This window comes from Poecilia reticulata, chromosome 7 (assembly GCF_904066995.2).
Source record: "Poecilia reticulata chromosome 7, P_reticulata-male-v2, whole genome shotgun sequence".
Lineage (NCBI taxonomy): Eukaryota > Metazoa > Chordata > Actinopteri > Cyprinodontiformes > Poeciliidae > Poecilia > Poecilia reticulata.
In genome coordinates this window covers 26,746,575-26,758,342 of record NC_088836.1, presented here as the reverse complement: position 1 = coordinate 26,758,342, position 11,768 = coordinate 26,746,575, and the positions used below count along the sequence as shown (strand labels likewise).

Sequence of the window (11,768 nt, the reverse complement as noted above, 5' to 3'; positions counted from 1 at the left end):
AAATGGCTTGCTTTTGCCAAAGAAGACAAACGCAAAATCCTACATCTAAAATTTGATGCCAATTATTTTTAAGAGGAAAGTTGCACTCGGTGTCACCTTGTGCATTTACATCAACTGTTCAATCTGCTTTAATCCAACTCTAGTTTGGGTCTCTACAAAGTCCGGTTTGTTTGGGGGAGTGTGAATGAGAAATCAAACTATGGTGTGGACCAAAAAAGCAAACGCACCTAAAAATCCGGCTATCTGGTGCTTTTTGTATGCAGATGTGAAAGCAAAACGGACCAGAGACCGCTCCAAAAGCAGGAAGTGGACTACAACGCAAGGGATTCTGGGTAAATGCAACCAAAGCAAACGTGAGAGTCTACTATTACAGGGAGAAATGGGTTGTGGTCTTTACCAAAGATAAAAGAAATCATTCAACTGCTAAAATTTGACGCTACTCCATTTTTGTTTACATTTTGTGAAGAAGGAAGTTCCGCTGGTCTTCTAAGGTTTTCATGTCCTTTCCTTCAATAGTTGTTGGTGCAACGCTACCGCAGGCTTGGAGGGGAACAGGCGATCCAATTAGTTTGGGTCGTTTGATACAGTGCAGTGTGAAAGTGAACGCACCAGCTGAAATGTTGCAATTTCGGTTCCAAGTCCGGGACTATCGGATGTGAAAACATCCTAAAATAGAAACAAAGACAGAAATGATCAAAAGTAAAATAATAACTGAAACTAAAATCCAAGAACAATATCATGGTAATAATTTAGTATCTAAAATTTAATATCCTCCAAGAATCGTTTTTATAGTGTTCAGATTTTGCTGAATGGATTCAGACCTCATGCAGATCAACAGAACCTTCACTGATGCAGTGAAACCCAGTCTGATACCGTTACACCAGACCAGCAGCTTTTTGTGCCTTTAAATTGAATTTATCTGCATTAAACCCGGTGATTGATCAGCGGCGGTGGCTCCCGCCCTCCTTACCCGCTCCTCCTCCCCTCACACGCGGCCCTACTGGCTGCTCGCCCCCTCCCCCTCGCTTCCATCATTTTCCCATCTCTTCCCCTCAACAAACATGGCCGCGAAATCTGATGGTGCTCCTGCCTCTCCGCGAAACGAAATCCCACCCGAGTGTCCCGCCCGGTCCGAACCGGCACCGCCGGAGCGCCGCGTGAGCGAGCACCGGTACAGCCTGCAGGACTTCTGCTGGACCCTCTGCGTCCTGCTAGTGTTTTTCTCGGACGGGGCCTCAGACCTGTGGCTGGCTGCCGACTACTACCTGCGGAGGGAGTATTGGTGCTTCGCCTTGACTCTGGTCTTTGTGATCGTCCCGTCCGTGGTCGTGCAGGTGTTGAGCTTTCGGTGGTTCGCCTATGATTTCACGGAGTCCGTGGAGAGCGGCACGGCGGCGGCCGTGGTGGCGGCGGCGGCGGGCGCGGAGGGAGGCGACTTCAGCACCAAGGACAGCGGAGAGTGGGGCGCTGGCCGGGCCGCCGCGGTGCTGCCGGGGCCGACCGGCGGGGGCCGAGTCCGGGGCTGCTGCAGAGCCTTCATGTGGGTCTTTCAAGCCCTCATTCACATTTTGCAGCTGGCGCAGGTCTGGAGGTGAGTCGGAGATCCGAGAGGTTCGGATCGGTACACCTTGTCTTTGGTTTTTGTGTTTCAGTCCAACATCTCTTCCCATCTAATCATTGTGGTGCCAATGTGGTTTTGTGTTTTTGACATTTCTCCCTGGTTTACAAGGGGATTAAATCCACCCTCTCCCCCGCGGCCCCCGGCCGTGGGTCAACCATTCCTTGGAAAATTAGAAGCACATTCACATGGAGTATTCCATTGATTATCCCGACGATTAATCGAGTAATCAGACAAAAAATTATATATTTTGCATTTAATTACAAAAAAATGCAAATACACAATTAAATTTTGGTTTTTAAATAATAATAATTAAAAAAAAAAAACATTTTATAGCCTGGCTGCACAGTGGAGCAGTTGGTAGAGCTGTTGCCTTGCAGCAAGAAGGTTCTGGGTTCGATTCCCGGCCCCGGTCTATCTGCATGGAGTTCGCATGTTCTCCCTGTGCATGCGTGGGTTTTCTCTGGGTACTCCGGTTTCCTCCCACAGTCCAAAAACATGACTGTTAGGTTAATTGGTTGTCTAAATTGTCCCTAGGTGTGAGTGTGTGTGCATGGTTGTGTGTCCTGTGTGTCTCTGTGTTGCCCTGCGACAGACTGGCGACCTGTCCAGGGGGACCCCGCCTCTTGTCCGGAACGTTAGCTGGAGATGGGCACCAGCAAACCTCCCGACCCCACTGAGGGACAAGGGTGTAAAGAAAATGGATGGATGGATGGATTTTATAGTCTAAAATGCAACAACATGCATTCCTTAAGTGAATGCCTGGTCATTTGTAGCAAAGGATTCATTCATCTAAACACTTTTTACATCGAGATGTGAAAATCTCAGGTCTTTCTGCTCATCTGCAAAGTCCGACATCTTTCCTAATTTTTTTATTTAAACCTGATCATTTTGGTGCCAAAAGAGGATGACCGTGTTTTGTTTTTGACATTTCTCCCTGGTTAAACTCTACCCACTTCCTTTTGCCTTGGCTACCTCTTGGAAAGTTATAAACACATTCACAAGTATTCTAGTGATTATTCTGACAATTAATCAAGTAATCAGACCAAATAATGGCCATATACTGCAGGATTTTTATTTAATTAGTCAAGTTTTGTTTTTATAATATTAAAAATTCAAATAGATAAATCATTCGTTGTTGGTAAGCAATTTTATTGCCTAAAATGTAATAACATGGCATTTCTTGTTATTACAAGAAATGCTTGTAATAACAAGCATTTGTTATTACAAATGCTTGTAATTTGTAATAACAAATTACAAATTACGCTTGATCATTTGTTGCAAAGGATTCATCTGCAGGGAAATATTTCTAACATCAACGTGTGAAAAGATCAACTCTTTCTGCTTGACTAGCAGAGTAGGGCTAACCTGTTGATTATTTTTTAAATTATTCAAATAATTAATTTAGCACAAGGTGATTTACTGACATAATCTGAACCAGGTGAAGCTAAAACTATGCCACTTGAGGAATTCTGCATAGAACGTATTTACAGAAATAAAAAAATTTTCAGTCCAGTTTCATTTCATTTTGGTAAATTATCATCTTAAATAAAAAAATGTTAAATTTTCTGTTCAGTTTTGACTTAATTACTGCGCTGAGTGTGTTGTTCCTTCAGAAAATGCCGTTTTTTGAGTCTGTACACTAGCGTTAATGATTAATCAATTACTAAATGAATCAATTAATCGTTTTCACTCTAATAATATCATTTCTGCAACCTTTTTCTACTTATAAGTCGCACGTTAATATACTTTTCTCTATCACATATGTAGATCTAAACCTATTTATGACACACACGTAGCCATAAACTCCCCAGATGGACAGTAGTAGGTCTGTGGGTCAACAACTCGGTCAGTGATGGTGAGTCGGGGCTCAGACTTAAAAGTCCTCTGATAGGTTTTGACAGGCTTGAACTACTGCCAGTTCAAAGAAACATTCAGCTGTATGACGGGTGTGAGGCAACACTCCCATTATGAGACAAATATATATAAATACTTGGCATTTGGTCACGTTAGAGAGGGAGAACTTGGACTCATGTGGCTTGATTTACCTGTAGAACAACACAATGTGTGTCTTTCTGTGCCCGCTCGCTTCCTTCCTCTTGAGACAGCAGTATTGATCCCATACATCCGCCCGGAGACTGAGACTGAGTGAGTGTGAGTGTGTCCAGGAGCACATTAAAACGTTGTGGCAGCACAGAATTACCGGTAATGCCATTAAAGCTGTTGTGTGTGTGTGTGTGTGTGTGTGTGTGTGTGTGTGTGTGTGTGTGTGTGTGTGTGTGTGTGTGTGTGTGTGTGTGTGTGTGTGTGTGTGTGTGTGTGTGTGTGTGTGTGTCCTGTTCGTGGGTGCCGCACTCGCAGCAGTGTGTCTGAACGTTAAAGAGGATTAGCGCTGTGTGTTTTACCCCGAGCTGTTAACTCGCGAATGATCTGTCACTGATACACATTTAGTCAGGTGAACTGGGATCAATTGATGCCTGCAACCTGAACTGAATGTCAGCTCACATGAGATGTGATATGGGAGGGTTGTGTCATGGATAGAGTGCAGTGAAACCATCTGTGAGTCTTTGACCCTCATTACGGCACATATGCTCCATTCTCTCGTTGTGTGTACGTTTCAAGGACCGCTTTGTGTTGAAGAAACCAAGAAAAAAAGGGGTTACAGTAATTTTATGTCTTGCAGGCCATAAAAAATCTTAGACTTGTGTATCTAATGCTACGTTAACACAATTTTGATGTTTTATTTATTTTTTTGGTGTGGTCGTTCATATTTCCAAAGATATTCCACTTCTGCAAACGACCTAGAACAGTCCCTCATGCGCAGTAGAGGGCGCAGTAGAGTCACAGAGAGCGTGCTTAGTGTTTTGCTAACCGCGATAAAAGAAGAAGAAGAAGAAGGAGAGCTCAGTGTTTGGGGAAGTAAACATGAATGATAACGGTGTTGCATATCTTGTGTTTTTAAGGTTGTTTTCCATCCGGAACCAGCAAATTAACAACTTAATCCTCATTATCACCCGCCAAGGTTGTTATTTTTCTTCCCGCTTGTGTATCAGATCGCAGAATAATGACGTTTGTCGAGTATCAATGACGTTCAGGTCGGACGCATTCGAACTGGCCGTTCAGACACGATACATTTGAAAAGATCAGACACGAATCGGATTTCAGACCACATATCAAAGTAGCCTGGGTCCCATTCGAAAAATTCCGATCTGGGTTGTTCAGACTGTCATGAAAAGATCACGTACAGTTTGCAATAAGGCGAAAAAAAGTTTACACAACAGCCTGGGAAATTAGAGGTTTAGGATTTATATAGGAAAAATAATTTAGAGGAAACTAAGTGAGCAAGACGTCTTGAAAGTCAGCAAAATCATTAAAGCTAAGCTAAAGATTAGCTCTGCTTCTATAGCATTAGCAGATGAGCAGAAGCTAATTTCAACTGAAAACAAATGCACTTATAAAATCATCTTTTCTGCTTTTATTTGTAAAAATGTTATTATACATGTATCCTTTTTTCCTCACTGCTTCTGCAAAGCACATGCCTCACTCCTTTGTGTTGTTCTTCGATCACATGAAAAGCAAATAAAACCCACTGAAGGTTGTGACTTTAATATGACAACATGTATCACTGCACTCTGTCTCTTGTGGCTCTGCTAGTCTCCTTGGCACGAGTCTCTTCTGACCTTGTTTCCCAAGGCATTTACAGAGACATTTACTGCTTCAATGCGCTGAAATTTAGCAGCGTTTCTCCAAACATGTCCAGTTAAGGTGAAGTTTGTCATTTAGATTCAGTAATTTTGCATGAAAACAGCATTAATTTGGATTTGTTTTGTTTTCTGTTTTTGTGGCCGTTTTTCCTCTTTCTGCAGCGTTGTTCCTTTTTTTTTTCAGGGAAGAGATTAAACACAAGCTCTATATTCCTCTTTCTGATCTCAGCACAGAAAGCATAACTTTAGAGAGACTGGGATTTCAAAGGGGTGTTCAAAGTGAGACCCTGGGGCCATTTGTCTATTTTCTGAGATTGATCTAAAGATTTATGTGTTTTCTCAAGCAAATTTCTGACTTTTCAACCACAAAATAAGTCTTAGACTTACTAGAGAAATTTTCTTGTTTTCCTCATAAATTTCAGAGACTAATCTCAAAATTTTAGGGTTTTTTGAGGCAAATTTTGAGATTTTTAAACTCAGAAATATGCTTGTTTTCCTGGAAAATTTCTCAGATTAATCTGAACATTTCTGAGTTTTTTTTTTGTTGTTGTAATTTTGGAACTCAGACATTTCCAAGTTTTTTTTCTAGAACATTTCTGAGATTAATTGCAATATTTCTTAGTTTTGTAAAGCAAATCTTCACATTTGAAACTCTGAAATTTCTTGGGGGGGTTTCTAGAAAATATTTCTTAGAAAATGTATGAGATTTATCTGAATACGTCTGTGTTTTGTTGCAAAATTTTGACTTTTGCAGATCAGAAAGTTCCAAGTTTTTTCTAGAAAATCTGTGATTTATCAGAATCTTGTCTGGGTTCCCACCCACTGGACTGGTGAAGCAGTCCAGTGGGTTGAAAAAACTCATAAATGTTGAGATTAAGTAAAAAATGTTTTGACTTTTAAAACTTTTGAGCCTGTAAATCTAACCGTGATGGCATGTGAATCTTCCTCTGACGCTCAGGTACGTCCACGCCTTGTACTTGGGGGTGCAGAGCCGTTGGCATGGCGACCCGGAGCGGCGCCACTACTACTGGCGGATGATGTTTGAGAGCGCGGACATCAACATGCTGCGTCTGCTCGAATCCTTCCTGAAGAGCGCTCCTCAGCTGGTGCTGCAGCTCAGCATCATGATCCACACCAGTCAGGTTCTACCTCTTCAGGGTGAGCTATGACCCAACACCACAGACACCATTAGCAAACATTTTGATAGATGTGAAGGCGAAGACGATCACAGACTTCAAACCACGGCCTTCATGGTGTTTCACTGGGATTTTATGTGTTAATTAGAGTTCTCAAACCTTCTACCCAAAAGAGCTTTAACCTCTGACCCCCTTTGCAAACCCAAAGACAAAACAACTACATATGTAAAGAAACATCAACTTTTGGAATGTCTTTCATCCACTATTCCATAAATATGACATTCATTTAGCATAAATGCTGCTTCAATCACGCCACATTAAAACATTTCTGAGATTAAGCTCAAAGTTTCAGAGTTTTTTTCCAGTAAATTTTCCACTTTTGGAGTTCAGAAACGTTCTTGTTTTTTTATTATTATTCTCTGAGATTATTCTCAAAATTTCTGAGTTTTCTCTTGCAAATTTTAGACTTTTCAAACTAAGATATTTCCTTGTTTTTCTAGCAAATTTCAGAAATTCAAAATTTCTCTAACAAATTTTCAATTTTTCAACTCAGAAATTTCCAAGTTTTTAGTTACAGATTTTTTTCAAGCAATTTCTGATTCTGAATAATCTCAGAAAGTTTCTGGACAAAATATTGTGAGATTTTTTTTTTCCCCAAAAGTCATTTCTGAGTTTGACTTTCCAATCTCAGAAATGTCTAATTATTTTTTTCTAGAAAAATTCTCAGATTAATCAGAATCAGAATTTGCTTTAAAAAATCTGATATTTTTTTTATTAATCTCAGAAATTTTCAAGAAAAAAACTTTCCAAGAATGTTTTTTTTTTCCAAAAGTAAAACATTTTTACACTGTTAAATCTCAGAAATTTCAGAAAGTTTTTTCTGGAACATTTCTGAGATTAATCGAAAAATTTCAGATTTTTTCGTGGCAGAAAATTACTCCTCTTTATTTCTATCTAGTTGTCCTTAATACCACCCTGTTTTTGTCTCGTCTCTGCAGGGATTTCTGCCTCCGCCTCGCTGCTGTCCCTCGCCTGGATGATCTCGTCCTACCAGAAAGTCCTGAGGGACTCGAGAGACGACAAGCTCCCCATGACCTACAAGGCCGTGATGGTCCAGATCCTGTGGCACCTGTTCACCATCGGTGCCCGGGCGCTGGCCTTCGCACTCTTCGCCTCCGTGTTCCAGCTTTACTTTGGCATCTTCATCGTGGCGCACTGGTGCATCATGACCTTCTGGATCATCCAAGGCGAGACGGACTTCTGCATGTCCAAGTGGGAGGAGATCATCTACAACATGATGGTGGGCATCGTGTATATTTTCTGCTGGTTCAGCGTCAGAGAGGGCCGCACGCGCTGCAGGCTGCTCATCTACAGCCTGACGGTGTTTGTGGAGAACGTGGCTCTCACAGCCGCCTGGTTCGTGTACCGCGGCGCGGCCGAGCGTCACGGGGGCCCGGACTTCTACGCCGTCGTCATGGTGTGCATTGTGGCCAGCAGCTATGCGCTTGGCACCTTCTTCATGTTTGTGTATTACTGCCTGCTGCACCCTGACGGCTCCATGTCTGGGTGGGGCTACATAGCGGAGAAGGAGGTTCCTGTAGAGGTGCTGGCGTCACCGACCTCCAGCCTCCCACCGGATCTAGTCGGCAGCCCGCCGAGGACCCTCCAGAGAACTAAAGGCTTGGACAGGGAGCTTGGGGTGGACGGAGACGTGTTTAAGGTGCGCCCTCCGAGGGGGGCCAAGCCCCCTGTGCCTAGCCTCAAACCCAGGACAGAGGGCCCCGTCATCCGAATAGACCTACCGAGAAAGAAATACCCAGCATGGGACGCTCATTACATCGACCGACGGCTGCGAAAAACCATCCTGGTGCTGGAGAGCGCAGCCCCGGTGACGCCGAGGATTCAGTACCGCTGCCTGAGCACAGCCAAAGAAGTGATGGAGTACGAAACCACCGTGTGATGTGCCAGAGTTGCTGTGACTCAGCTGGACATCCCGCCTTAAAGTGAAGATGGCAGGAGGAACTGCTGTCAATGCACAGTCTGTTTCAGCTCCACGATCTCCGATTGCTCTCTGTGCTGAAGAAGGGAGAGGTGGAGGAATGCGTCTTTATGTTCTGCTAGAAAAAAGAGAAAGGTTTAAAAGAAATTATGTTGTGTATAGGGCTGGGCGATAAATCTATTTAGTCAATTTTTGAATATTTAATTTGTGGAAAATTAAGATTTTTTTCCACTAATGCACTCCTTGGGTGATGTCAGCATTCCCAAGTCCGCCATTTTGTTTCTTGTTTCATTTGGATTTTGGAATCAGGTCAACTCTTCTATATAGAATTAAGACCAGACCACAAATGTATTTTTTTAATTAAGAGAATAAAGTTGTGTTTTTCAAACACAACAAAACAACAAAAATTAAAATGAGGAATGCTGAGCATCAAATTATTATCAGCAGCAGGACTTTTAAATAGGGATGCAAACAGTTACACGACTTATAATTAATTGTCGATTAATTGTTTGAGATGATTAATAAAGTTAAACCTTCTGGTGTTGTAGTTTGGCCTCCATCCAGCAGAGGCGCTGCTAGTCATCCTTAAGCGGAGCCCTTGATCCAGAAACAAAGATGGCGGCATAGCATAACAGGAAAGAAGCGATCCAAACACAGTCCGATGTGATGCAAAATGAACTTCATGCGGTTTTGTTTTGAAATATAAACACTCGTCAAGCTTTTTAAGTTTCACCTCAATAAAATTTGCTTAGTCTACTTGTTTTTTATTATTAAAATGACTTGTTTCAATATGTTTTTTCTGTTAAAATTATAGCTAACGTTGACTATATTCCCGTAAATAAACAAAAAATTTCATACCCTAATACTCCGTGGTAATCTTAAGGGATGATTTAAAAAATATTTTCTATCATTTGTAATTTCTCTTTTAGAAAAGAAAGCGAGAAAAGAACTCATCGGAAGTCGGATTTGATATGAAAAGATCGAATATTTCATTTTTTTAAGTCATATCGCCCAGCCCTAGTCGTGTACAGAAGGTGCATACTTTGGTTTCTGTATCAGTTCTCAGGTCATGATGTGGCACAAAGAGGTGAGGAAAAAGCACAGGCAGGCAGAGAAATGTTAATTCCTCCGCTGTGAGGGAAGCACCAACCTCTGCAGGGGGTTGACAAGCCTTCAAGCACGCAAGATTATTTATGGCAGCTACACCACCGCTGAGTGAGTACGTGAGGATGATCAAAATTTAATCCTGCAAACAACCTACAAGAACCACAGCACAGGTAGTTTTCTTGGTTATTGTCATTTTTCAGTAGCTTAGAGTCACGTTGCAAGGGAAGAGTAGAAAAGCAACAATTTGGGCTGAATGTAAAAACTGGACAGTGTGAATATTTATTACAAGACTTTTTACGCATTTTCATGCTGTTAATAGGATTTTCAACATTCCTGTGGTTCTTTTTTTTTAAGTTAAAATTGAAAGAAAATGTGTTTACAAGCGGGCTGTTATATCGTTCATTTCTCTTTTAAAAATGAAAATGCACTGAAAAACAAATTTGTTGTGATTTTTATAATTTTTACAGGGCATAAATGTGATGGACTTTACATGTCCAAATAAAAGCCCATCTTAAGCAGCAAAAGCTACATGACAGATATTATTTAACATGTAAATTACTGTATAATGAAGAGGAAGTTTTAGGGACACCGGTGTTTGTTATTGTAACTGTACTGATACTTTCTTAAAGGAACTATCTTAAAAAATGTAGAAAAAAACAAACAGTTCCCATCCAAGCATCAAAGCTATGATAGTAGTGATGGTAATGGATGGATGATTAGCCAGATTAATTGATAAATTAATGGATGGATTAATGGACAGATGAATGGATTGTTAGATGGATGGTTGAACAGATGGATGCCTGGACAGATGGATGGTTGGATGAATAATTAGACAGGTGGATGGATTGATGAATGATGATTACATGAATGGATGGATGGACAGAGGATGGTTGAATGGATTATTGGTTGGATAGATGTTGGATGAATAATCAGATAGATGGATGAGCAGATGGATGGTTGGATGGATGAGCAGGTGGATGGTTGGATGGTTCATAATGTGTTTCAGATCCTCTGAATCTCTTTGTGTGTTTTCATTTCCTCAGATTGAACTGAACTGGATCTTTTCCAGTTCACCATCTGATCTCAATCTGAGGTTTTTAAACCCAAAGCTAAAGAAAACATTTGTTTCTTAAATTACACCCAACAGGTTCTGACCCGAACTCCTACCTGGCCTGTTTTCCTTTAGTGCAGATAGAAAATGGACATTTCTGAATTGTGTGTTTTCGAGGTGTGTATTTGTTTGTGAGCTTCACAGACCAGCACGAGTGAAGATGGTGGGACTGAGCAGGGGGATTATGGGTAATTAATCTGAAACTGTGTCACTGAGATGCTACGGTTCTCTTGTATGATCTCAGTTTGTTTTCCCAAATGACTCTGAACAAAATCCACCTCCCACAGAGACTCTTTTAAAAATGATTTTCCTTTTTATTTGCATTCCCTGCTGCGGTTTCCTGGAAGCCGCTCAGGCTGTAGTTATGGTGCTAAAGGTTAGAGTCCATCATGTGAGAACCATAAAGTGAACCATAAAAAGTGCTTGTTGTGGCAGGACCTGGGCGAGGCTGTACCTCAGAGACAGAGCTGGAATCAAAAAGCCTTAAGCTGGTCGTGCCAGACTGTTGCTGTTCTGATAAATAAAATAAAAACAAAAACTGATCAACAAGAAGGTGATGACAATTTCATTGTGGTATTGTTGCTAAAATAAAGAGCAATGTGTTTACCTGAGTTTCACTTTTCCTGGCTGATTCAAACCACAAACGTATCACAACTCTGGTAGGAGGTTCAGACGGTTTAAACCTAATTAAATTATTTAATCAACCTACCTTAAAATAATTAAATGGAGTGATTATAAGTAAAAGTACCTTCAACTACACAATAAAAGGATGGATTCAGTTTTTATTTTGTTTTTTGGAAACAAATACCTGCACAAGTTAAATAATAATGCGAAGAATATGGAGATTGAAGGATGTTTGCAGACATTAATAAGCTTTTATAATTGGCTGAATGGAAGAAAATTCCCCTAAGAGGATTTATTATTCAAACAGAAGTTTTGTGCTTCCATTTGTGTTTCACCTGTTTCTAAAAACAGACAAACACACAAAAAAAACACCCAGCCATTTTTTGACAATAAGTTAACTTTTTTGGTGTCTTGAAATTGAGTAGTTTCAAAAACCTGATGTTAAAGGGACAGTATTATATAAAATGTA

General features: G+C 41.0%; 1 protein-coding gene across 1 annotated transcript; it reads left to right on the top strand.

The window, feature by feature from the left end:
* The first annotated feature begins 980 nt into the window (after positions 1 to 980).
* Positions 981 to 11,286, top strand: xkr7a (XK related 7a). Its single transcript, XM_008414412.3, has 3 exons — positions 981 to 1,591; positions 6,281 to 6,480; positions 7,457 to 11,286. The coding sequence occupies exons 1-3, from the start codon at positions 1,062 to 1,064 to the stop codon at positions 8,416 to 8,418; spliced, it is 1,692 nt and encodes a 563-aa protein (XP_008412634.3). The 5' UTR covers positions 981 to 1,061; the 3' UTR covers positions 8,419 to 11,286.
* The last annotated feature ends 482 nt before the right edge of the window (positions 11,287 to 11,768 follow it).